The sequence below is a fragment of the Saccopteryx leptura genome, chromosome 3 (genome assembly GCF_036850995.1).
Source record: "Saccopteryx leptura isolate mSacLep1 chromosome 3, mSacLep1_pri_phased_curated, whole genome shotgun sequence".
Classification (NCBI taxonomy): domain Eukaryota; kingdom Metazoa; phylum Chordata; class Mammalia; order Chiroptera; family Emballonuridae; genus Saccopteryx; species Saccopteryx leptura.
The window spans coordinates 222,747,859-222,775,464 of NC_089505.1; the positions used below are offsets into that span (position 1 = coordinate 222,747,859).

A 27,606-nucleotide genomic window follows, 5' to 3' on the forward strand; every position below is an offset into this window, starting at 1 on the left:
CAGCCGGGGCTCCTCCCTCCTCGGCCCGGCGCCCCTGCTCTTAATCTGCGCGCGGGGGCGCCCGGCCACTGGCCTCCGCCGAGCCAGCAAGCAGTCGTCGACCCGAGGCCGACACATTCCGCCGGCATGGCCCCCGCAGCGACGTCGGGAGGCAGCTCCCTGCCCAGCGGCTTCGCGGTCTTCACCACCTTCCCAGACCTGCTCTTCATCTTCGAGTTTGTGAGTGGCTTGCGCGCCCGCTCTGGGGAGAGGGAAGGATGGGGCAGTCTGAACTAGATTCTTAAGCTGGGCGGGCACTGGTCGCATCGGGGTATCGGGGCCAGGGTGGGGAGGGTCTCCCTCTTCCCGACCTCTCTATTCTTCCAGTCAGTTTGGCCCCCTCTAGACTAACAACAATGGGGGACACAGACTTAGAAGGAAAAACAATGCTCAGCCTGGGTCAGAGGTTGGAAACGAAGTGGGCCAGGTCCCTTCCTTGTGCGCTGGTTCCAGTTCCAAAGCTGCGTCCTAGACCCGCTTTGCATGAGCAACGCAGAAGAAGCCCTTATTGGAAAGCGATGTCCGTGTAGAGATGCCCAGCTTTTTCTAGGTTTAGGATTTCGTTTTTTATAGTTTGCAAAAGAAACCTGAGTTCACCATCCACAGTTTGGAGATGGGGCTGGTGTGGTAGAAAGAGCTGAATCTAGATCATTCACTTCTGGCCTTTGAAAGTTTCTGGCGAGCGAATGTATTTAAGACATCTTTGATCTTGAAAGAATGAAATGGGACGTGGTTTGTGCTCCACCAGTTATTCTGCTGTGTGTGTGCATGTGTGTGTGTGCATGTGCGCTGGCAGAGCGAGATCACTTCTGGGCTGACCTTGAGCCGTCAAGGTCTCGGGTTTGTCTCCCTGTATTCTGGAGCACACAGCTCCATGGGAGGCTGCAAGATGGTAAGGTGCTCCCCAGAGGCCACTGATTCTTACCCAGAAGGAGGTGATCTCTGCTTATCCCTTGGGTTCAGAGATAGCAGACACTGAGACTCCTTTCCTGCACCCCTACTACAGAGGTGGCTGCCTAGAGAGTTAATTGGAAAAGAAAATGGCCAAACCTGGCTGTTTAAAAATGGGACCCCTCCCCTGGCCAGGTAGCTCAGTTGGTTGGAGTATCACCCTGATGTGCTAAGGTTATGGTTCCAACCCTGGAGAGGGCACATGCAAGAATCAACCAATGAATGTATAAAGTGAGTGGAACAGCAGGTGGATGTTTCTCTCACATTTTTTCTCCCTCCCTTCTTTTCTCCCTCTAAAATCAATTTAAAAAGGGACCCCAACTTCTTATTTTTTTAAGTGAAAGGAGGGGAGATAGTGAGACAGATTCTTTCATGTGCCTTGACCAGAATCCACCTGACAACCCTGTCTAGAGTGGGTGCTCGAATCAACTGAGTTATTTGAACCAATTGAGCCACTGGCTGTGGAAGAGGAAGAGAGAGAGAAGTTGGGAGAGAAGCAGATTGTCACTTCTCTTGTGTGCCCTGAATGGGAATTGAACACCGGACATCCATATGCCAGGCCGGTGCTCTATCCACTGAGCCACCGGCCAGGGCCAGACCCCAACTTCTTACTGCCTGATGGAGGCAGGAGGGTGATCACCAAAGGAAGCAGGCTCTGTCATCCATGGAGAATTTGGGGGAAAGGCTAAGGAGGCATAGGGTGTCTGGTGGCACCAGCCACTGAACTTGTGAAAGTTGAGTTGAACCCAAATCTGGGTGTATCCAGAGGGACTTCAAATCCTGGGGCTAACCACAATCAAGAAAGTGACATCTAGAAGAAGCCCTGGACACCACTAAGTCAAACTCCACCTATGTAGCTAGCGACCCTCCCTCCCCAACAATGAGGAGGAGCTTGTACCACGGGAACATTCTTTCCCCAACCAGCTCATTCCATGCTTCTATTCAGCACATAGCGTGTGCTTGCCTGAGGCTGGAGTACAGAAAGAAACTGAGCACGCTGTGCTCACAAGGAGTGGCAGTTCCTTTAGAGGCTACTGTACTGTTTTTACAAAGGCAGTTTTGTGGCTAAAAGCGATGGTGGCTAATGGTGAGGTGTGATGGGGCAGAGACATTTTTAAACAGCAAAAGCTCTTCCTAGTGTCTCTTAAGTTGCTCCAGTGTATGGTTCATTCTACCTTTGTAGTTGTTGGGGAGCATTATTGCAAGAATTATGGGAGAGTGTGTTAGTTGGACTCCATGCAGAGGATTCTGGTATACACTCCTTCATTTGCCTTCACAAGGGTTTGCTCAGGTGGCGGCAGGTGGTTGCAGGTATCTTCACAGAAAGGATGGCCTCCTGGTGCCCTCTGCTTTCTCTTGGTATGGCATCTTAGGGGAAGTGCCCCTGAGGTTAGGAACAGCTCAGCCAGGCAGGTGATCTTCAGAGGAGGGGCCAGGAGTCCCCCACCCCACCAAGTGAAGGGAGATATATATCAGAGTCAGGGATTAGTGGAAACTTACTCCTTCAGGGTGGTATATGACCTGTGACGGTGGGAGCTTCCAAAAGAAATACCTCTCCCTTGCAGAAAAACTCTCAGTTGTCTTAGAAGTTGCTTGTTTTCTTCCACCTCTCCCCTGCTCGCTCTGCCTTTTTCCTGAGAGGCCCTGGATGCCTCAGTTGTCTTTGCTCTTCCCCTCTCTAGGTTGGGGGTCGGCTTATAGGGGGCTGGGAGAGCAGAAAAAGGCAGACACAGCCCTGTGAGTTTTCCTCTACAGGATTGTAAATGCCACACTGTCTGTACCTCGATGTGTAGGAAAAGTAGAGGGTTAAAGGGCTGAGGCAGTCCAGCCGGGAGGTGTTTTTAATTATGGACTATTACAGCTCAACAGCAAAAAAGATAAATGACCCAATTCAAACTGAGCCAAGGACTGGTCCTGGCTGGGTAGCTCAGTTTGTTGGAGTATCATCCCGATGGGTCGAGGTTGTGGGTTCTATCCAGGGTCAGGGCACATACAGGAACCAGCTAATGATGGCATGAATGAATGGAACTAGTCGATTTCTCTCTCTCTCTCTCTCTCTTTCTCTCCCCCCCCCCTTTTCCTCTCTCTTTAAAAAAAGTCAATAAAAAAAATTCAAAATGGGCTAAGGACATTTATTCAAAGAAGATACACATATGGCCAATAAACACATGAAAAGATGCTCAGTGTTATTTAGGAAAACAACATCAAAACCACAGTGAGGTATCACTTCACACAAAATTAGGATAATATATAAAAAAAGGAAAATGATAAGTGCTAGCCAGGATGTGGAAAAAGTGAAATCCTCCTGCATTAGTTTTGGAATGTGAAATGGTTTATCTGCTGTGGAAGACTGGTGGGTCCTCAAAAACAATGACCATACAACCCAGCAATTCCACACTTAAGTCTATAACCAAAAGAATTGAAAACAGGGCCTGACCTGAGGTGGCGCAGTGGACAGACTGTCGACCTGGAAAATGCTGAGGTCACTGGTTCAAAACCCCTGGCTTGCCCAGTAAAGGCCCATAGGAGAAGCAACTATGAGTTGATGCTTCCTGCTCCTCCCCACTCCTCTTTCCCTTTCTATATTTCCTCTCTCTAAAATCAATAAATAAAATTAAAAAAAGAAAAAGAATTGAAAACAGGAACATGATTAGGTACATAGACAAGCGTGTTCATAACAGCACCATTCACAATAAACAGAAATGGCCCAGAGGTCCGTCTGAACAGATAAACAAATTGTTATATATATATATATATATATATATATATATATATATATATATATTCCCATACTTTTCAGCCATTGAAAGGAATCAAGTACTAATACATAATACAAAGTTAATAAACCTTGAAAACATTACGCTAAGTAGAGGAATCAGACATCAGACACAAAGGTCACCTATTGGTATGATTCTATTTATATCAAATATCAAGACTAGAATCCAGGGAGACAGAACTCAAACTGGTGGTTGCCAGGAGTTGAGAGGAGAGAGAGATGGGGAGCAACTGCTCAATGGGTATGGGTTTCCTTTTGGGGTGATGGAAATGGTTTGGAACAGAGATGGTGGTTATACAACATTGTGAGAATATTAAATGTCACTGGATTGGTCAGCTTAAAATGGATAATTTTATATTTCCCAATGTCACCTCAATTTTTTAAACGATTGATTTTAGAGAGAGTGGAAGGGAGAAAGAGAGAGAGGGACATGGATTTGTTGTTCTACTTATTTTTGCATTCATTGGTTGATTCTTGTATGTGCTCTGGTCCAGGATTGAACCTGCAACCTGGGCATATTGGGATGACTCTAACCACCCGGGCTACCTTGCCAGGGCTCAATTTTTAAAAATTGTAAAAATATTTAAACACTGAAAGAAAGATACACACACACACACACACACACACACACACACACACACACACACACACTCACACACTCACAAACACATTACTTTAAGATAGGCACCCAGGTTAATTATCACTCAACTTTGTCAAATCTTAATATATTGCTTTATTACTTTTAGTATTAAGGAAACACACCTTTTCAGATGGCATGGCAGCCCCCTGGGTATTCTGCTATTATATTATTCTGCTCTCTGCATCCTCAGGCCATGCTTAGGCTAAATGTGGTAAGCTACACAGAGCCCTGCTTTCTATGTTTTCATACTTCATGGCAACAGTAGCCTCCTGTGCATAGCTTTTTACAGCAGGCGTTCCATGCGATGTTCTTTAAGGTTTATACATGCTCACTCTGGGTTATTCTGACCCACACCCTCCAGGAACAGATTTACTGGGAAGCTGCCGAAGTTTAATTAAGCTCAGCACCCCAATTTGCTCAGCCCCTTCCAAGACCCTGCCCCATTTTCTATCCTTTTATAAAGAAGGTCGTCAGATCATTCAGCCTTAAACTGGACCCTCTGAATATCAGCAGCAATCTATGAAAGTCACCGTTGTTCCTCATCCTTGCCACACTTGGTAGCATCAGATATAATTTTCTGCTAGTCCAGTGGGTGTGAAATGCTTGACTGCTTTTCTAAATCTGTAGTCCAGCAAGTTGTTCATTACTCACAATTCATATTCCCAGCCTGGGAGGTGCCCATGTCAAGTTTCGGCCTCCAGGGGTAACCAGGGTGGAGGTTAGTTCCTCACTAAGGTAGGGAAACTGCCCAGGGGCATAGGGAAGGGAGGTGGCTCAGGGAGGGGCAAGGCAGCCTCTCTCTGGCTGAGCCCCAGAGTTCCTGACCTTTGAACGCTGCAGGGTCCTCACAGGAGGTGAGCACCCCCAAAGCCCTACACAGGTCATGCTGCTTGCTGTTGCAGTCAGTGGGGGTACCGGTGCACCTCTATGGACCCAGGTGCAGTGTTCAATGTCCCCCGTCCCTCAACAACTCATCCCAGGACTCTGCTCTGTCCTGTCTCCCATCCCCGCTCCATGGGGGACTTTTCCTATTGAAGCCACAGTCTCTGTTTCCTTCTCCTCCTCCAAGTCAAGGGCTTCATGACACTCAGGCCACTATTCACAAAACAAGATGTGAACATGGGATGCTATTGTTTCAGCTCTAGCCTGATCCCTAAGAGGAAGCTTCTCACAAAATGCCAGGAGAGACCCCCCACACTCACACACACTTCTGCAATTTGTAATGGAAGTGCCTGAACACAGGTTATGAATTTACCAACCCGCAGCCTCCTCCCAGCTTGAATAAGAGGGCAGAGCTGCAGAAAGCATAGCTGGGATTAAGAGAACATTTTTTGAAAAGAGTGTGCTAGAGGTGCCACCCACTTCTTTGGGGCGGTGTCCCCTTCCCTGTGTGTGGTGAGAGGTGCTGCCTTGTATGGTGGGGATGGAGTGTGGAGAGCCATCTGGGATTAATTTACAGTAAACTGGACATAATAATTAATAGAATGAGATCATTTTTGTGACTCAAAGTGATTGGGGACCTCTTACTATTTGATAGTGACCAGGCAAGTCCTGGGACCTGCCCTAGATTTTCTCCTTCCAGGATTGAGCCCTGGGCTCTAGTGGGACCCAGCCATTTTCTGGAGGCTGGTCACCATTCTGCCTGCATTGAGAAGGAAACATCTGAACTCCCAGGAGAGGAGAGACATGAAGTTACATAAACTCACTTTTGAAGAGCTGACAGGAAACTGAGGCTCAGAGAGAGGAGGCAGCTGCCCTGGGAACTATGCCTCCAGGTGGCACGTCCTGCAGTTATAGCAAGTCACATCCAGGTTTCTGCATTTTCTCAGACATCCACGATGAACCTTTGCATACAGCAGAAGGGACCATGACAGGGTGGCCCTGCCCATCTGGAAGCCTTGGGCAAGGCCTGGCTCCCTTCTCCCACCCTGAGAATGAAGGGACAGCTTAGAGCCATTGGGAAGCTCACAGGTCCCTGGGCCTGCTGGTCAAACACACACTGGAGGGTCTGAGACACTAGGTCCAGAGCAGGTGCAGGAATCTGCATCTGACAAGGACTGCACAGGCCCTGTGGTCATTTGTAGGCCAGCCCCCCCTCAATGTTTTTATGGGGGGACAGAATAGTGGGGACATAGGGGAGCCTGGGATGCCACTTGCCTGCCCACTCCTGCTCACCAAAGTCTACCACCTGGCCACGGCACAGTGGGCCAGTATCTCAGCCTGATGTTTCTCTTCAGCTCTGGGAAGCAGAATTAGAAAAAAATAATGCAGAACTTTTATGTGCACAGCAGCAATTGAGTAAGAATTTAATCAAAAGAGAACAAAATTTAAAGAGGGCTGACAGGGAGATGGGAAAACTGGCGGCACTCTGCAAGATGTTGTAGAAGTTGGTATGAATGAGAAATGGTTTTGATTTTCCAGAAAAGATAGTCTACTGGGATAGATAATATATTTTGTACAGTGTCATCGTTGTTTGAATATATATATGTGGTTTTTTTTTCTTTTTTTCCTTTTTTATTTATTTATTTTTCCTAACCCTAACCCTAACCCTTATATGTGGTTTTTTTTTTTAAAAATTTATTTTGGACTGAGAGAGAGAGAGAGAGGGAGAGAGAAAGTTGTTGTTTCATTTATTTATGCATTCATTGGTTGGTTCTTGTATGTTCCTTGACTGGGGATTGAACCTGCAACCCTGGTGTATCGGGACGACATTCTAACCAACTGAACTACCCGGCCAATGGCTGAAAATATGTTAAGTGTCATGGAAAATAAGTTCTATCTAATTCTTCATTATGTTTTTGTGAATTTGTTAACCTCTCCTTTTAAAATCTGCTTTAATCTCGAACTGATGAGACATCACTTTAAACTGCATAATGGTGTGTTCTTGTCAAGATGACCCGTAATACCTTTGATGTAGTATATGTATAAGGTCATGGCAGTATTTCCTCTGGTGGCCAGTTCAAACTCACTGATACTGGCGAGTGACATCCTTTTTATCCTTCACCTCTCACGCCAATAATTCTATAGCTTAATCATCCTCTCTTCTGTTTTTTCTTTCAGTCTTTGCTTATTCAATAAATCAAGTTAATCTTGGAGAAAAAAAAAAGAATAGTGGGACAGTATGCAGTGAGAGGCTGGGGCAGGGAGGCAGGTGCCTTGTGGTTCTCTTGGGTTCAGAGCAGGCACTCCCTTTGCTCCCAGGGAAGTTTTTCTGCTGCCCCAGTCAGGGACCACTCCTGTGGTCACTGGAGCATGGGGTCACCCCTGCTGGTCAGTGGAGGGCAGTGGCTGAGTATGGCTTTCTCCAGCTGTGTCCATGGACTCCTGGCTTTGGGCCTATGTTGTGTTGCAGATCCCCTCTCTGTAGCTGTTTAGAAGGGGGTAAGGGCACTCACTGCCTAGGGTTTCTTCTTTCCTCCTCTCTACAGGGAGGGAAGAATTCCAGGTAGAGGTCTCTAAGGGATTTGTTCTCAGAGTTGAGAAGTGACTTTTCCAGTTTTTCAGGACCCAGAGGCCTGCTTTGATCCAGAGTCAGTGACTTTGAGTTGTTCTCTGGAAACTGATAAGTGCGGTGACGGTGACAGGGCTCAGCTCTAGGATGGTGGTGCACATACCACACCCAGTCGTGTTGGAGAAGAGTGCCTTTAAGCTTTCCATAAGTCGCTCCTGACTTGACTCAGACTGGGTAATGCTTATAGTAGTGTGAGGCACCCTTTCTGGGTGAAAGGAGGGTGGGAGGATACCAGATGCCACTGCAGGGGCAGCTCAGGCCAGGGACAAAGGCTGACTGTTTGCACCTACACCCTCCATGCCTGCTGCCTGTGGAGAGTGGGGGAGCACATGGTGCTATCGGCTTAGGTTGGCTCAGCTTTGCTGTGGGCTCCAGACGCATTCTGTGAGGGAAAGGCTGGGGGCAAGGACTGAGCATCTGGGGCCTTAGGTGGGATGGGCCCAGCTATTCCAGACCTGGATGGGGGCTGTGGGTTGACCCTTAATGGATGCTGCTCAGAGTCCCAGGGCTTCCACGGGATACTAGCTCAGCAAGAGCTTCCTTCCAGTCTCTCAATATTGTTTTGCACCAAAGGCCACCTGAGGCAGGCGCTCATAGGAGACCGCAGCAGGTGTTCCCTCCAAGTGCTGGTGGATGTGAGGACAGTGGGTGAGTGGCACCTTTGGTCCCTGAAGCACTGAAGCCACAGGGAAGTGTAGGCTGACTCCTCACAGGTTTCAGATTATTCCTGGGAGCACTGAATGGATCCTAGTTTTCTCTGCATGATGGGCCTGACCTACTTTCCAACAGGTGGAAGGAAGGACTTGGTTCCTGGTAGCTCCTGAGTGGCACCACGGTGATGTCCAGACATGGATTCTCTGCTACCCTTAGGTCCAGGCTCTCCACCACTCCCACCCACCTCACTCATAGCTCATGTTCTGTCCACAGTGGGGCAAAACAACCCCTGTGTTGAATCATTTTAATGCACCAAGACTAAGACCTGAGGCAACTGTGTAGGAACTAAAAGAACAGCCTTGTCGGCCCTGGCCGGTTGGCTCAGCGGTAGAGCGTCGGCCTGGCGTGTGGGGGACCCGGGTTCGATTCCCGGCCAGGGCACATAGGAGAAGTGCCCATTTGCTTCTCCACCCCCCCCTCCTTCCTCTCTGTCTCTCTCTTCCCCTCCCGCAGCCAAGGCTCCATTGGAGCAAAGTTTGCCCAGGCGCTGGGGATGGCTCCTTGGCCTCTGCCCCAGGTGCTAGAGTGGCTCCGGTCGCGGCAGAGCGACGCCCCGGAGGGGCAGAGCATCGCCCCTGGTGGGCGTGCCGGGTGGATCCTGGTCGGGTGCATGCGGGAGTCTGTCTGACTGTCTCTCCCCGTTTCCAGCTTCAGAAAAATACAAAAAAAAAGAACAGCCTTGTCACCAGCCAGCACACATTGATACACATAGACAGTGGGAAGAGGAAGGCTCAGGGCCAGCTGACCTGAAATCCCACACCAGAGCCCCAGTTTCTGTTAGAATGCAGTTGGGTGGGAGGGGCGGGGTAGGGAAGAGGTGGAGGAGGAGGGGAGGGGGACCCCATAAACTCCTGGCTCCAACTTTGGAGGCTTTTAGAGGGCCAAGGGCACAGGCTTGAGGGAGGCACTCCAGGAAGAGTAAATGGGGAAGAAGAGAAGCCATACTCACCCACCTATTACTGGGGTTGCGTACAGGTCATGAGAAGCGTTGTGTCGGTGGACCTGGGGATGAGGACTACAACCTCTGCCTGCAGAAAAGCGGGTGCTTGAGTCCTGCTCTGCTGCTTGCTTTTTGGCCTTGAACACAGACCTTGCTATTCTTTTCCCTGAAAGAACAGAGCCTGTTGAGCAGTGGAGGGTGAGGACGGAAAGCCTCCTCCCGGGCGCCTCCTCTGCAGTCTCCTCACCGAGAGCCAGGGTGGTGGGAACAGGGTGGAGGCTAGCGGCCTTGTCTGCTCGCCCTCCGAGTTACTGTTCTCACGGGGGATTTTGGGTGGACTGGCTGTTGGTCACCTCAGGGAATTGTCACAGGCTCAGTTGGCTGACTCGGGCTCCACGGCCAGCCTGCAGACCAGCAAGATGGGGCTATCATAGCACCTGCCTGTAGGATTGTCGTGATAAATGATCAAGTGTCACAGACGCGGAGCTCTCACACGATGCCCAGTGCTGCTCATTAGCTGTTAGCTTCAGTTGTTAGCAAGTCACTAAAAACTCAAACACCTGCCTTGAAATTAACTGACCAGTCAGTGTAAAAGAGAGCCGAGAGGCCAATCCCACACCCCCTTTTGGCCTTGAGTGCTCTTCTGAAGCAGGGTGTGTGAGGCAGAGGGTGGGTGAGATTTGAGAATGTGTGGGGCTGTGGAGGCTGCACTTGCCTTGTCCCCAGAGTCGCCAAGTACTGCAGACACCACCCTCTGTGGAGCCTTCCTAGTGGCTTTTCAGCTTGGAGCTGTCCCTGGCCAGGCAGGTGAGGTGCCAAGCGGGAAGGGGCTCTTGGCTGTCCTGTCCTGCCTCTGCCTGGTGGGCAGGGCACTTCCTGAGCCTCTCTCCTGTCAGCCTTGTGCCAGGATGAGTGGGGAGAGCTTTGTAAATTCTGAGTGTGGTGACAGTTGCTGTATCTGCCCGTAGGCAAAGGAACCAATTACCACTGGGCCCAGGATTAAACCTTTCAAAAACAATTTTTCATCTTCCATGTCAGCGCATCACTGTCTGGAAGGCTGTTGGTTTGGGGGAGGACAGGCTCGGGCATGAAAAGGTGTGCCCACTTTCCCCCCATCCTACCCTGCCCTGCTTGCTGCTAAGCCAGGGACATTTGGACTGAAGGGCCTAGCAGGGAGGAAACAACCAGCTTTGGGTCTTAGAATCCTTTCCAGAGCCAGCCCCATAGTCCTCCCTGGTCTCCATCTGCTCCTTTGGTGCAGGTGGCATGGTGGGGCTAAGTCCTCTGTCCTTCAGGCCTGGGCTTTCCCAGCGGCTCTGCCCAAGAGCACCCCTTCCTAGCATTCAGCACTTGTACTGCCTGCCCTGCTGTCATCTGTCTCCTGCTCAGACCATGAGTGTGTCTCCATCTGGCAGACCGTGTTCTGTGCAGCAGTTCTCAGCGTGCAATGGAGGGACAGGCTAGCGTTTTGTCTCCCACCTAACTAGTGTTTATGACTCCCAGGATGACCCCAAGGCAGACAGAAGATGAAACTGACAATCACCACCAATTCCCAGGAGGTTCCTGGAACCCTCCAGAAAAGCATGGGTTTGCAGGTACACGCCTGTTTTGTTGGTTTGTTCACTTTGCCAACCGATTCGATGACTCCAATCACTGCCTTTTCTTTTTTTTTTTTGCACGGAAGCCACTCCCATCTTGTCCAGCATGTCCAAGGCAGATTCTGTCTTTCACAGGTGACTTACCCGTATTTTTCATGGAAACTCCTGTTTCTGTTTATTCTGCTGGGTAAAGCCAGTGGGTATAGGTGTGGTAGGTAAAATTTTCCATCCAGCTGAGAACATGCCTGAGGAAAGCCCCTAGCTTTGTGGATCTGAGAGGAGTTCTCATTCATTTGGGACCTGGTGATTGCCCTCTGCCTGGCCAGAGAGGTCATGATCAGTATTTAGTCATGACCAGTCATCATGCTCTGGGCCAGTGCGGTGGAGCAGAGGTCGGTGGTACAGTGAAGCAGATTTCCCTGCCACGTGAGGGAAGTGGGGCAGCAAGCCTGAGCAGGGGCCTCCTCCCAGGCCTCACTCACCCTGTTAATATCAGCTGTGCATGTGCACTCACCCCTATCTCTCCAAATCCCAAATCTTTATCCCCTCTTCACAGACAGAATTCAGTCACCCCCCTCCATCCCCCAGAGTCCTGGTCTTGCCTTCAGATTAGGTAAAAGGATATAATCTAAGACACCTTGGGAAGGATGATAGCATGTTGAGTCCCTCTGGGAGGAAGAAACCTTCTGATGAAAGAGCCAGAGGCCAGAGCAAATGCTATAGGTAAACTGAGTCAGGGGCCTTCAGCACCACTCCCAGGGTACGCCTTCGGAAAGCCTCAGAGGTCAGACTCTTAATAAGCTGCTTTGTTGGTTGGCAGAGGGGAAGGGGGTCCCTCACACAGTTTTCTGACTTGCCCCAGCCACCTCCTCATGGGGTCAGAGTAACGTTCTGGGCTCTGTCCCTGTGCTGGGCAGAGGTGTTTAGCTGGTCAGCCTCACTGGAGCCCCGATACTTTCACCAGGACTCTGCCCTTGGTGGACCTAGAACTGCTCAGTGGGCCTGGTGGCAAGACCAGAAGAGAGGGGACAGGAAAGGAGAGATGGGATCTGTTTATTAGAATGTGTCTTTGGATCAGTCTCTCTAGTGGGTGCACCTGCCCTGGGTGCACCTGCCCTTGGTGCCGACCACCCTCCTGGTCACTCTTGGCGTCTGCTAGATGCGTGAATGAACAAATGAATGAACGAGGAGGCAAGCAAGTGAGCTAGTGAAGGAAGTATCTCCTTGGACTTGCTGGGAGCTGAGTTTCTCCACAAGGGTGGTGGGGCTCATGCAAGAACCAGAGAAGCTGGTGTGAGCCCCTCTGTGTCTGCTTTCTGCCATCTTTGCCCCTCAGAGCAGGAAATTTTCTTACCCTTCCTCTCAGACCCTGGGGAAGGTTTCAGGGTTTAGGGGTGTTGGGTCTTTTCTCTCTGACCTCCCTCTTTGTGCATTCTCCTGCCAGCTGTCGTGCATGTCCTGTCCTGGTCAGATCATACACTCACTGCGACCTCCTGACTGCGGTCACCCCTGACTGCTACGTACGTCAGTGAGTGTAGATGTTTTCAGCAACACAGATTGGGGCTGCTGTCCTTGGTGGCCTTGGGGGAGCACAGACAGGCTTGGTGCTCACATCTATGGGGACGCATCTCGTTTGTTGTGGCCATCTTTTCTTTCCCTTCCTGAGGAGACATGACCAAAGTAGCAGGACAGCTTAGTGCTGAGTGCACAGCTTAGGTTCTGTGGCCAGTTTCCTTTACTTCTCAGGAACTCTGCACATGAACTTCTGTTCACATGCCCCTTCATGACACCAGATGCTCAGACCTGTAGGGGCCACACCACCAGGTGTGTATGTGGAAGGCCCTGTGTGGTTCACATTTTGACATACATGTTATTGGAAGAGTATCTGCTAGTGGGGACCCTGACAAAGTACAGTGGAGCCCCAGGAAAATATCCAGAGAATTTGAGCAATTCCTTTGCCCTGAGCGTCCCGCGGCAGAGACAGTGGGCCATTGTGGGCGCCAAGCCCCTTCAGCACTGAGCTAGCAAGGGCACCGCCTTGCAAATCTCAAGAATGTGCGGAAGATTCCTTTCCCCTTTGTAACCAAAGATCATGGAAGGAAGGATTTCTGATACTTTGATGTTTTTTATGTTTATCTCACAGAGGTAGACACATTTATCTCCACTTTCTATTTCTGGGAAATCATTGGTTTTTCTTTGCTTTTGAAAGTATTTTTAGATCTGGGTCCCAACAGGATTTGGAGTGGATACTTGTGCATGTGGAGATCCTAGACCTCCTTGGATTTTTACGTGGTTACAGTTTGTGACCTTATCACATAACAGTTGTGACCACAGCTCTTAAAAGCCTCACCACGTGCCAGGCGTTCTGCAGATTTTGTGCCATTTCTCTCTGACCTGGTGTATGGACTCCGTTGTTACCACTATTTTTTAGAGAGGGAACAGATAGGTTAAATAACTTGCCAGGGGCAACAGGCTAAGCAGCTAGTAGTACATGGCAGAGCTGGGATTGAATTCTTCTTCCAAAGTTTACACCCTGAACCACCCTCACCTGCCTCTCATGGATTAACTCAGACAAAAAAAGAGAGAACCTTCCCTGAGTTTACATGAGAGCTCCCCCCAAGACTATCTCCCGTGGAAACTTTTTTCACAAAAATCATTTGATCAGGTAGACCACAGATATAAACTCTTTAGGTCTTTGGGGATTTTTTTTTCTAGTTTTGTACATTATCTTTAATTCTTAAAGAATGTCAGCTCAGCTCAGCATCCAGGTTGGCCCGAATTAAACATAGGTTTCCAGTCCTGCCATGCGAGGGTGGGTAGGGGCCCAGACCACCAGCTCAGTCCCTTTCATACATAAACACTGAGGCTATGTCCCTGCGTCTGAAGGACAGCTGAGGATGAGCTCACGTTCAAGGTAAGACAGGGATTGGGGCTTAAGGAGAGGAGAGGAAATAAGAGGAAACTCTGCACCCAGAACTCAGAGTGGCGTATAGACTGGTGTCACTGGATGGCCAGGCTGGGACAGGAGACAGGAGAAGCTCCTTTTTCTGTCTCCCAGGAGTCACCAGAACCCCCTCTACATGCTGCTATGGAAACATCTTCCAAGGCCTTTGGCAAGAGCCCGATGTCTGTTTCTTGTCCTATAACCGCTTCTCTCCAGTAGAGCCAGACCCTGGGTGTCGGTGTTTGTTCACGGTGTCTCAAGTGATCCTAACGCAGAGTGAGAACTGAGGAGCATGCAGTGTTAGCCCAGGTTCCATCTCCCTTTCCAGCAGGGGATCTGGGTCCCAGACAGAGGGGGACGTAGAGCCCTTTGTCTGAGACAACCCTGAGCCGGGCCATTTCCATCATGGTGGGTGGTGACCTGACTGCGGGCAGGGGTAGTGGATGATGGCCTCTGAGCATTTGCTTCCTGGAAGCTGAGACCGTGTAGAGTGTTCTTTTTTTTTTTGTATTTTTCTGAAGTTGGAAACGGGAAGGCAGTCAGACAGACTCCCGCACATGCCCGACCAGGATCCACCCGACACGCCCACCAGGGGGTGATGCTCTGCCCATCCGGGGCGTCGCTCTGTTGCAACCAGAGCCATTCTAGCACCTGATGCGGAGGCCATGGAGCCATCCTCAGTGCCCGGGCCAACTTTTTGCTCCAGTGGAGCCTTGGCTGCAGGAGGGGAAGAGAGAGACAGAGAGGAAGGATAGGAGGAGGGGTGGGGAAGCAGATGGGCGCTTCTCCTGTGTGCCCTGGCCGGGAATTGAACCCGGGACTCCTGCACGCCAGGCTGATGTTCTACCACTGAGCCAACCGGGCAGGGCCTAGAGTGTTCTTTATGAAGGGAAATGTTTGAACCCTCACCTACCCCTTGCTCTTGACAAATATTTGGCCAGTAGGGTCCTGGGCTTGGACAGAGTGACTGCTCCCTGCCCAGGATGCCTTATCTGCCGGGTGTGGGTGCAGCTCTTGTTCTCTGTTTGCCCTGTTAGTGGGTGGAGTGGGGCAGGCCCTGGCCTAGTCCTATGATTCACACAGAATCCCGGGTCAGTACTGTGTGGGCCTGGCCCGGTCAGTTGTCTCGAGGCTCACCCTCCCTCAAGCTCTGTGTCCTGCCACTCCTTGCCCCTTGCTTTGTGCACAGCTTCCCTGCCTCCCGAGGCCCTCACTGCTGCTTCAGCATCCTCTGGGCTGGTGTGTCCTCTGTCCTCCCCTCTGCCCCGAAAGCTATTTCTTGACCCTTTGGCCCAGTCAGCCAACCAAGTCCACCTCTCCCTTTGGTTGAGCTCCTGCCCAGCTCGCTCGTGGCTGGTTATCATCCTGCAGTGTAACTGGTGACCTCTGTCTCCGCTAGGCTGTCAGCCTCCTGGGGGAGCATGTCTTACCCCAGTTGTTGGGTGGTGCTATGCACAGTGCCAGAAGCTTCTCCACAGTTTCAGCCAGTTTGCACCCATGGCAATGTGTGTGTGTGGGGGGGGAGGGGCAGCAGCAAATGATCATTTGTATACCAGCAAGCTGGACCTCTTGCTACATACAGCCTGCGCCATCGATGCAGTGGCATCCCTCAGAACTCACGAGCATATGCTCCATGGCACTGATGCTGTGGGACCTCACAAGTGCCCTGGCAAGCTGCTGTGACAGCTTTAAAATTTATTTTTGTTTTTACTTTTTCATTTATTGACTTTAGAGAGAGAGGAAGCGAGCGAGAGAGAAACACTAATTTGTTGTTCCACTTATTTATGCATGAATCAGTTAATTCTGCCCTGACAAGGGATTTGAACTTATAATCTTGGCCTGCCGGGATGATGCTCTAAGCAACTGAGAGCATCAGTTTGTACAAAAAGGGCTGGTATAGCTTCTACACACACCTGCCCTAGGACTCTCACAAAAACAATGTCTGTGCCCAGGGCCCTGCTCACACACATCTAGCCAGGAATAGAGTTTCTCCGCAGCTCGGCCTCCTGTCCCCAGAGCTGTTCTGTTCCCACCTCAGCACCCCTCCCAGGTGGCCCTCTGTGGCTCCCTCCTGAAGCAGCCACCCAGCGTTTCCCCCTCAGGTACTTCCTGGGCAGGGCCAGGCGGGCAGAGGGCACGCTTACTGCATGTCTCCTGAGAGCAAAACCCCTGAGGTTTTAATCACTTCATCTGGACTGAGGACATTCCCTTCTCTTGACGTGTAACTTAAAATATGTTTCTGGGACACGTGGGGCCTGGTGGCATCTGTCCTATAAGAACTGCCCTGGGAAAAAAGTGATTCCTCAGCTTTTCCCAGCTTGGAAGCCCCAGAAAGATGAGACATGTTAACTCGGCACCCCCTAAATGGTGGGGGCAGAATGGGCCATGAGTGTGTTGTGATGGTAGAGGTATGCTGTACAAGTCCTCCTGAGAGAGAATTTTTTACCTTGGGAGACATGCTAAATGAAAAAGCCAATCACAAAAGTGCACATATGTGGTTCCTCTTGCATGGAAGTTGACAACAAGGACATCTATAGAGACAGAAAGTCAGGGAATTATCAGATAAGGATGGGAGAGCTCAAGGGAGAGATAGCTAAAAGGCACAGGGCTTATTCTGAGGTGATGAAAATGTTCTGAAATGGACTGGGGATGTTGTTTGCATAGCTCTGTGAATTTACTATGAACCACAAAATTGTATACTTTACATGGGTGAATTTTATGGCATGTGAATTACATCTCATTAAAACTGTTTTTGGCTTTGGCTGTGTAGCTCAGTTGGTTAGAGCATGGTCCCGATATGGTTTATTCCTGTATGTGTCCTGACTGGGAATTGAACCTTCAACCTTGGCGTTTTGGGACAACACTCTAACCAACTGAATTAACCAGCCAAGTCCAGGACCAGCCTGGTTTGGTAAGTCCAGAGTCTTCACTGCACTGACTTTTCCTTCCCAATGTGATTGTCTCCTGATGCTTCTCAGCTAAGTGGCTGAGAACACCTGTGAGGACAGTGGGCTCACTTAGCCAGCAGGTGGGCAAAAGGTACCACTTTAGTTCACACCACAGGGCACATAGGGCTGGGGTTGAAACCATTAGGCTCACTGACCCTGTGGACATCAATGGGGGTGTCTCCTAGGTAACAATGGGAAGCTCTTCTTTCACATCTGTCCTGGGCCACCTGGGGGGTTGACCTGGGCCCTCTCCACTCAAGCGTGGACTCCGGTTGTCAGAGCACCTCCTAGACTTGGGAATGTCAGGAATCAAATTTCAAAAAACAAAATGCTAATGACATATTGTAGCTAATTATTTTTCTGATCACTACCATTTAATAAAAGAAAGAAATATCAAAATACTAAGGAGGCTATAACCTCAGAATAAAAACACCCTTCTAATGATAATCTAGTTGAATGACATAAGGTGACCAATCATCCTCCTTTAAAGAGGACAGTCCTTCTTTTGTAAGTTCTGTCCTCCCTCGAAAAATGCCCTCCTATATGTCCTCCTTTTTGATATTGGAAGACTAATCTGTAAATGTCAGTATTCGATTGATGCAGAGTCAATCCATTGTGTGTGATGTGACGTATTTGTATTTGACATGACGACTTGTCAAGGATCAGTACAGTGTGGTGAGACATGATAGTGAGACGCATGCGCTCCGCATGAGAGGCCTTGAGAGAGAGCGCAATATACCGAGTGCGCGAATGGCTTTGTGCACTTCTTACTGATACAACATTGTAGACTCACGATTATTTCTTTCTCAGTGAATATTTAATCATAGACAGGTAAGCACAATTCACATTTTATTAATTCATTATCTATTTAATAATTTCCAAATATGTATAATTTTATTTACAAGTATTTTCCTGAAATTCAAGTTTTAAAGTGGAAATCTAACCTCAAACCATATCTATTAATAACGAATTTTGATTAAATAGTTGCATAAAACATGTTTTCTAATTAGAAAATGATAAATACACCCAAATATCACTCCAAATTAGTGGTTTTGTTTGATATTTAGTTTTGTTAATTTAGCTTCCGGAAAATTCGCTTACCATGGTGTAACGTTTTCAGTTCCTAATGTGCTTGCATTGTTTGTGTAGCTCTATATTTTATTTTTAATTTTTAATTTCATTTAAGGGATGAAAAAATCAAAACAGAGAAAATGCCATTTCAATGATAAATTGAAAAAGGAATTTCCATTCCTCATATCAGAGAAAGATACCATTGTTTTCTGCAATATTTGCAGTGGAGAATTTTGTATTGCAGTTGGGGCAGAGCAGCGATAATGAAACACTTGACTACCAACAAACATAAGCAATCATTAGATGCATCAGCTTCCAATTGTAAAGTAACAAGTTTTTTTAAAACTTCAAATTATTCTGAAGATGAAAACCATTTGGCTGCAATGGAGAGAACATTTGCTTTTCATACCATAATTCACAAAGTTTCTGCAGTATGAATTGTACAACTAAATTATTGAAAGAGTTTCACAATGCAAAATTTTCATGTGCCAGGACAAAATGTGAGGCTATTTTGAAATCAGTATTTAAAAATTACTGTGACAAAATACTTACAGAGGACTTGGAAACTGCAACATTTGTAATGATTTTATCTGATGCATTAAAATCATAATGAAATTAAATTGTATCCAATAATAGTAAGACATTTTAATGTTACCAAGGGCATTCAAGTAAAATTTTAAATTTAGAATTCATTGAGGGAGAAACTTCCAAAATTTTGTCAAACCACCTATACAGAGTAATAAATGAAAACAATTTGAAATCCAAAGTTGTTGAACTAACGGCTGATAATACAAATACAAATTTTGGTGAGCAAAGACGCAAAATAATGTATATGTAAAATTGCAAGAGTTACTCCAAAAGAAAATACTAGGAATAGGTTGTAATGCACATATTTTATCAAATGCAATCAACACAGCATCATGTGCCATGCCAATTGATGTAAAAGTAATAATAACTACAATTTATTTGCACATTAGTCGTTTTACCGTTCATGTTGCTACTTTAAAACAATTTGTGAAGAAGCAAATGTTGAATACAAAAAACTTTCAGGATATTCAAAAGTTAGATGGCTTGCTCTAACACCTGCTATAGAGCGTGTTCTACAATTATTTGAGCCTCTGTGTGTATGTGTGTGTATATGTATGTGTGTGTGTGTGTGTGTGTGTTTATATATATATATATTTTTATTTTTTTATTTTTACAGAGACAGAGAGTCAGAGAGAGGGACAGATAGGGACAGACAGACAGGAGCAGTGAGAGATGAGAAGCATCAATCATCAGTTTTTCGTTGCGACACCTTAGTTGTTCATTGATTGCTTTCTCATATGTGCCTTGACAGTGGGCCTTCAGCAGATCGAGTAACCCCTTGCTCAAGCCAGCGACCTTAGGTCCAAGTTGGTGAGCTATGCTCAAACCAGATGAGCCCACACTCAAGCTGGCAACCTCAGGGTCTCGAACCTGGGTCCTCCACATCCCAGCCTGACGCTCTACCTACTGCGCCACCACCTGGGTCAGGCTGTTTATATTTTGTAAGTTTAGACAAATATCCTAAAATCTTGGAATCCTCTTTCAATTATGAAATATCTGAGATATTAATGTATTTTGTACATAATTAAGCATCTATTTTTCACAAAATGATTCAAAAGATTGAAGGTGAACACATTTCAGCTACAGAAGTTTGTCTTATTTTGAATGACTTTATCCTTCAATATAAATCTAGTTTTGAAGAAAATTTTCTTCCTTTAATTATAAAAAGAAAATTGTTAGACTTAGAGGAATCAAATCCGGGCATAACAGAAAAGTTTATCAAAGAAGTGCAGAATATTTACCAGACATGTTTTCAATATATTGAAGAATAGTCTGAAACAAACATCATGAGAAATAACAGTTTTCAATCGTGTATTTTGACTTCATAGCAAGTATATTGGACAGATATTGAATCTTGTCTTGAGTTTTTATCTAAAGAAATTCCAGACCTCAAAATAGATGACAGTTGTCTCTTTGAAGAAATTAGAAGACTGAATGTATATTTAAATTCTGAAAAATTAATACAATGGGAAAATGAACATGTCAAATTGATAAAAGATGGGTGGAAATATTCAGCCATTTCAAAAATGAACATACTCCATGTGAAAATTTATTTATTCTTGTTCAGTTTACATTGTGCTGCCCTGGAACTAATGCAGCAGTTGAAAGAATTCTTTCAATTGCTAATGATTTTTGGACAAGTGAGAAATCAAGATTGAATGTTGATACTCTAGCTGCAGCACTTGTTGTAAGATTCAATATGAAGGATATTTCTTGTTCAGATATTTCCAATATATTGTTACAAGATGATACGTTGACAAAAAATATTCATTTAATGGAAAAGTACTCATTTAGATAATAGTTTTCTTACAATTATTATTAAAATTAATAGGCATGTAAGCATAATTATAATATAAAATATTACAAATGTTTTTATCATGCATTTATCATATTATAGTGTATTATTTTTGCAATGAATAAAATGTTTCTTTTATTTACGAAATTGTTTTCTTCCATTTATTTTTGTTCTCCTTTTCATTATAAAAAAGTTGGACACCTTAACATAAGCCTTTTCCTGGGATGATGAAACACCTAACCTCCATGTACATCAGTTTCCCCAGAGGACAAATGGGTCCGTACCTCGCTCATAGGGTTGTTGTGAGGATTAACTGAGGTAGTATTTTTTAAGAGTTTAGGACAGTGCCTAGTATAGGTATATAAATGTGATATAAGCATTTGTTAAATTAAAAGTATTAATTGCATTATAAAAAATAAAAAAGGCAAGCCCACAGGAGGTGTGACAGACTAGAATGGGAGATCCAGCTGCAGCGTGAGGGGGTCGGGGTCATTTCTGGTGAGAAAAATGTCCGCCACTGTTTGCTGCCTGTTTTCTGCCCGGTGTGACCTCTGGGTCTGGCCCTTTCCACCCTGTGCTTACCCCTCCCACTGTGCTCCCCCTCTGCAGGTCTTCGGGGGCCTGGTGTGGATCCTGATTGCCTCGTCGCTGGTGGCCATGCCATTGGTCCAGGGATGGGTGATGTTCGTGTCCGTGTTCTGCTTCGTGGCCACCACTACCCTGCTTGTCCTGTATATAATTGGCGCCCATGGTGGGGAGGCTTCCTGGGTCACCTTGGTGAGTCCCCAGCTTGTGATGTCTGAGGGGGTGGGTCGTGTTGGACCCTTTTCCTCAGGAATTGGCTTTTCCTGTGCTGGGTGAGGTTGTTCCATAGACGGCTCCCACCTGTGCTCCAAGGAGCAGCCGGCCGGGCTTTCAGCCCCGAGCTGTCCAAGCATCCAGGGCTCCCTGCGGCCAGGAGGTCAGAGGAGGCAGAGGCCTGCTCTGCTCCCTCTTGCACGATTGCCTTCTTCATGGATGACTGGCAGCCCAAACCCCCACCCATGCTGCCTGCACCTGCCAGGTGCCCAGAGTGGCATCTCTGTCCTCCAGGAGGGCTGATTTCCATCTTGTCCTAGGTGTCGGCCTTGGCTGCTCAGTGTGAGGCTGTGCTTGCTGCTCAGCTCCCCATTACACCTTCTGAAGCAGGGCTGCCGGAGAGTAACTTGGGGGGCTGGGGCCAGGGATGACCTGTGGTTTCTGTCTGCATAAATTCTGCCTCAAGGCCCATGAAGTGGGTAAAACTCACGCATAGGACACCTGCTGTGGTTGTGAATTTGGCTGGGCCTCTCTCTTTCAAAAAGCCTCCTTCTGAGACTTTGAAATCATTTCCAAATTGCAGCTTCTCAAAACTCCTTTGCTTTTAAGCATATCTGATTCTCCCTCCCCCAAACAGAACAACAGAACAAAACAAAACAGTAATGGAAATGGCCTGGGACTCTCTTCCCCTGTACTGGCCACCAAGGTCACATCCTGACTGGGACTGTGACCATGTGTGACCCTTCTCAGGTCCAGAACCAGTTTCTACCTATTACATCCCAAGCTGCTCTTCCCCCTTTCTTGATCCCAACCGCAAGGAAAAGCAGCGTCCCTTCCTCACTGAGGTCCTTCCTCTGACCCCCAACCAGTGAGAAGCGCTGATCGGGCAGGCTTTGAGGAGAGGCCCGGTGGGGTGGTGATGGAAGGATAAGGGGAGATGAAGGGACCAAAGCCATGCCAGGTGGGGGTGGGGGCCGGACAGGCCCTGCTGGACCACAGCTGCTCTTGTGTCTGTGTCTGGCCTCCATCCTTCTGACGCCCTTTCTGACCTGTAGGACGCAGCCTACCACTGCACCGCCGCCCTGTTTTACCTCAGTGCCTCTGTCCTGGAAGCTCTGGCCACCATCAACATGCGCTACGGCTACACCTACAAGCAGTACCACGAAAACATCTCCGCCGTGGTGAGTCCATCCACCCTCCACGTTCACAGCCCCACTGTCCACTGACAGGGGCTGAGCCACAGGCTGCCCTGGTCCTTTCTGTTGATAGTTTATAACAATAGTCCACTAACGTTTGAATGAAGTAAACCTTCCCCTTGTTCCTGAAGAAGTAAAGCCCCAGAGAACGGAAGTGACCTGTTCAAGACTCCCCTAGCCATCAGTCAGTGTTGCACTCCCTGCACCTGGGCTGGCCCAGGGGTGTGTGCCTGGGGGGCTTTGCAGAGGAAGGTGTGTGCGGAAACGAGACCGCTCAGTGCCTAGCACTGTCAGAACTCTCGGTGAACAATCTCATTTAACCCTCCCAGCAGCCCCGAGACATAGCCACTGTTGTTCCACCATCTCATAGATAGAGCCAGAGAACCAAGAGTGTTGGGTGACTTGCTCTGAGATTACAGGAATCGGTGGGCCTGATATCCAGGCCAGGTACTCTGTCACTCACTTGGGCTTCCTGGCTGTCACTGAGCGGTCGACCTGCCATCAGGGCTCAGTCAGGGCTGGGAAGCACTGAGGCCAGAGTGGAAAACCAAGTGACCAGTGCCTCGCCAGACCCTCGTCCAGAACCCCCAGGTGTGGGTATTTGCTGCTTAGTGGCCTTCGTGATGCTGTCTACTGCCTGACTGTTGAGGACCTGTGGGAGGAGAAGGGACCGGAGTTACAACTCCACTGATTCCTTGTGTGGGTGGGTCCCTTGTATTCCCAGCCTTGGCTTGCTTATCTGTAAAATATGATGTACTTACTGTCCAGGTCCTTTGATGAACCCAGAGGTAGTGAACCTCTTCTTTTGAGGCCTCCCACTGAGCAGTGGGAGGGACAGGGCCTTGTATCTCATTCAGCCAATCAGCAGAACAATTAGGGGTGCTGGCCATGTATGACAGGTCTCTGAGCTCTAAAGAGGATGCTCTCCAGTGGCGGAGCAGGACCCGTTGGTGGACTGCAAATCAGGACCTGGGTTTTCTTTTTAAAAGGATCAGAATGACAGGGAGTTTGACAACAGATTGTTACACAAAGCTTTTCATAGAGTCACGGGTGCGTGGGCTTGTACTGCAGCACTAACTTACAATGTCAAGGTGTTTCTTAACTGTGTTTAAAAAATAAGAAAAAATTTCAGAACTAGCACTCCTTAGATTTCTAAAGGTTGACCTATGACTTATGCAAATATAATGATAGCCAGCTCCAGGTACCAAAACTCTGCTGCCCCCCTTTTTGGAAAGGGTGAAGTAGAGGCTGAGGGAAACCCACAGGGATGGATGGTGTTGGGCTCTGGGAAGGGGTTCGGTGAGGGTGCCTTCGAAGAGCCAAGTGTTTGGGGAAAGTTCCTCACAGTTTTGTCTATTGGGCCCTATGGGCCCATCCCCCACCCTGGGGAAGCTTCCAGCTTTCTCCCCAATTCCACAAACATAGCCACCTCGTGGTCCCTGGTACCCTCAGTGTTCCACAGTATGGAGTGGCTCCCTTATTGGCTCATTTTCCAAGGGAGGCTGGTTATCCTTCAAACGACCTAGAGAGCCTCCACCTCCACTATCCCAACCCCAAAGGCTTCTCTTCCAACAGACATCAGCAAGGCATTTGACAATCATTTTCATAAAATTACTGTGAACAACACTCATGAAAGGTAGAAGGAATTCTATTAGTGGGTCTGCACTTGATGAAGCAATCCAGTCAGTGTGAATTCATGCCTGCTTGCCAGATGGGTCTCTAATTGAGAACCACTGAGCTCTACTATGTTCTGACTTTTCTCTTTCACTTTTTATTGCGATGCTACTCCATACATCCAGAGAAGTGATCAAGATGCAAGTGTACATACAGCTTGATGAATTTTCATGAAGTGAACTCCTCTGTGTCACCAGTGTCCTGATCATGAAATAGATAGAATAAATAACTCCTGAGGTCCCTTCCTTGTCCTGCCGCCATCACTGCACACCCACACCAAGGATAACCCCCACCCCCACATCTAGCTGTCCGGTTCAGCCCCATCTGCCTTAGAGCTCCCTGTAAGTGGAGTTGTGCTTTGTGTCTTCTCTTCTGTCAGGCTTCTTCCTCTCAGCCATGAGGCTATCCCGCATGGGGGTGAGACATACAATGTTCATTCTTCTTGCTGCATAGGATTCTATAAAGGACCACACAGCATCTGTTTGTCTATTCTGCAACTGCTCACTGTGGGGGCTCATGCCCCCACATCTGTGTTAGTTAAGCTGGAGAACCATGAGCGTGCTCAGGCTGTCAGCAGCACCACAATTTAGATGAAAATGTTCCCTGCATGCAGATGGGCTGGGCTGAAACCATCACAGAACTATGAGCCCGGTTCTGTGTAAAGTCACACCTCCTACTGGACGTGTCTGTGGCCTTAGTGCCATGCAGAAAGAGTCAGGATTAATCGGGATTTAGCCCCAGATCCTGACCAGCAGAACCTACCCTTCAGATGGTCAGGAGGTGGCTAGTCCAGGGGTGTGGGAGGCAACTCATGGCCTTCTCCCATACCTTTGGCCTTTGGGATCCAGGCATTGGTGGAGTTGACTGAGGACAGCGGAAATTTCTTCAGAAACTGGAGGCTTCTGGATCTGTGGTGGGCACTGGTGGCGGCTGTTTAGGGAAAGGGGTTTCTGAAAGCTTAAGAATGTCACTTCATGTCCCTGGCTCTCAGTGTCCCCAGTGTGTCATTTCTTGGCCTCACTTGGAAAATATGTCTCTGTTTCCTGTTCCCATGGGAACTTCTGAGGTGCTTCTGCCGAGGGTTCTCATGCTGTGGAATTGCCCAGGCCGTGAACTTCTCCCTGCTAATGCGGAGGTGTTATAGGGGGCTGCTCACACGTGTATGACTGCTCTTTCCAGACAGAGTGCTTAGAGTCCCCGGATGAGTTCTCTTTCATTTGTTATTAAGTAACTCGGCTTACTCATCGCCTCTGGCCAACGAGGCTGAAGGGCTCGCCCATGTGTGGAGCAGGGGCAGAGCAGCACGGTGCCGCCGCTGTTTATCGGCATTTCCCAAAGTCACAGAAGCGTGGCCACCCTAAATGCTGTGGCTGGCCTGAAAACTCTTGATCCTGAGCTCAAGGTCACAAAACCAGGTGCAGATAGTTGACTCGAGGGCAGGCAGCTTTAGGGAGACCAGCCACCTGAGTAGGGTAGTAGGGGTAAATGGTACTCAATGAACACAGTCAGGAGTGTGACAACCACCAAGTGACCAATTGCCACATTTCTGGGGCCTTCATTCTCAGAGCCAAAGCTGCTAACCGCATCTTCCCAGCAGCTCCCTCAGTAAGCTCCTTCCTTTTGCACAAAAGCTCAAAATCCCTCCTCCATGTCCCTGCCCCTCACTGCCTGGGAGCCTCGCCCCCTTACCCAGGCCTGTGACATTGAATTGTAGAATAAAACTCTGATGAGGTCTGAGGATATGCAGGCAGCATCGACCTTGACTGGGGCCCGCAAACCCACATGTCCACATGTGCATATTTTCTTAGCAGAGGCCGCTAGGCTCACAGCTGGTAGACTCTAGTCTGACTGGTGTGGCGGGGGGGGGGGGGGGGGCCGTTTTCCATGGAGAATGGTTAATACTCTTCTGCTTCTGAAGTCCCCCTTTCCAGTTGAGTGGCAGGCACCCACCTGACCATGTGAGAAGTTATATAGTTGACCTTGCCCACCACATCCAGTGGATTGTCTGGTTAGCTGGAGCTCTGTGCCAAAAGCAGTCTGGGGCCACATCTGGGCTTAGGAAGAAGGGGTGTCACATGAGTGGTGGGAAGCTGGCCACACACGGGAGGTCTGTCATCCTGAACCAGCACTGTGTGAGCAGCCAGCCCGGTGCAGCCAGCTCATGCCTTGCCCTGTTCCATGCATGCCCGTTAATGGTCATTTATCTTGGTTTCAGGTGTTTTCATACGTAGCCACTCTGCTGTATGTGGTCCACGCCGTGTTTTCTTTAATCCGATGGAAGTCTTCATAAAGCAGAGGAAGAACTTGAGCTAAACCCTGAGACGGTGTTCACTGATCGGCCGGCCTTCTAGCATAACTTTTTAGAATGCAGGCATGCTCTCCATGGTGGAAAAAACAAAACAAAACAAACCAAAAAAAAAAGCAATGCTCTGTTTCTTGTGGGTGTTATATTTACTGTCCCATAGACCTTCATGTCAGGGATGGGGGCCAGCTACCTTTAACCTCCAATGATGACTGTCTTTCTTGGGTTATTATGGTTTTTTGAGGGGGCAGGGTGGGGGTAGGAAGTTGGGGCTGTGATCTGAGAGACCATGAAACAAAGACCCCCTGCAGACCTCTGGATGGATCACGGGCTCTCTGAACAACCATCCCCTGGCCTGGTTCTCAGCCTTCATGGAGACTGTCACGGGGAGTAAAACTTGACCAACCAATGTTCGCAGATGTTCATGGTGGAGGATGATAAACCTTTGAGACATTCCTCGAAGTGCCTTATGCTCAATCCTTTTGTGGGGTGTTGTTTGCATTTTGTTTTTAATTCCCCAGTGTCAGGAATGCCATCAAGTCAGCTTTCTTTTTGAGGAATCCTTGGCTCAAAGTGACTCTCTAGTGGCAGCATCAGTGGCAGTTCAGCTGACAGCTGTGTGCGCATGTCCACTGCACTGTCATCTCAGAGAGCATGGTGCTGGGCATCCCACCTTCCCCAGCTGCCCGTGTGTCTGCAGCTTCCTTGGAAACTCCCTAAGTACCAGCCTGAGGGTCCTCATTCTTTTTCCTACAGGACAAAGGGGTCTGTGCTCAATTAGAAAGTTGTTTTTTCTTTCCATTGATTTGAGAGGAAGAAAGAGGAAGGAAGGGGGGAGGGAGAGAGAGAGAGAGAAGCAACAATTCACCATTCCATGTGGTTGTTCCACTTAGTCGTGTATGCATTGATTGCTTCCTGTATGTGCCCTGACTGGGGATCGAACTCTGACCTCGGTGCACTGTCCACAGAGCACCCCAGCCAGGGCTCAACTAGAAAGTCTTTAAGCCAAAGAAAACAAGGTGCAAAAGCCTCTTCTTGTTCCCTGTGTGGCTGATGAGAAATGTTCTGGGCAGTGTGCTCTGAGTTCTGCTCCAATTAGGGATGTGTACAAACTGCTTTTA

At 48.3% G+C, this 27,606-nt stretch overlaps 1 protein-coding gene across 2 annotated transcripts; it reads left to right on the plus strand.

Annotated features, from left to right (window-relative positions):
- Window positions 1–39: 39 nt before the first annotated feature.
- Window positions 40–26,941, plus strand: MAL (mal, T cell differentiation protein). Of its 2 annotated transcripts, XM_066377677.1 has the most exons (4): window positions 54–219; window positions 21,125–21,292; window positions 22,369–22,494; window positions 26,399–26,941. In XM_066377677.1, the coding sequence occupies exons 1-4, from the start codon at window positions 127–129 to the stop codon at window positions 26,471–26,473; spliced, it is 462 nt and encodes a 153-aa protein (XP_066233774.1). In that variant the 5' UTR covers window positions 54–126; the 3' UTR covers window positions 26,474–26,941. The 2 variants fall into 2 exon arrangements, with proteins under 2 accessions (XP_066233775.1, XP_066233774.1); XM_066377678.1 differs by lacking the exon at window positions 21,125–21,292 and having other exon boundaries at window positions 40–219.
- Window positions 26,942–27,606: the final 665 nt, after the last annotated feature.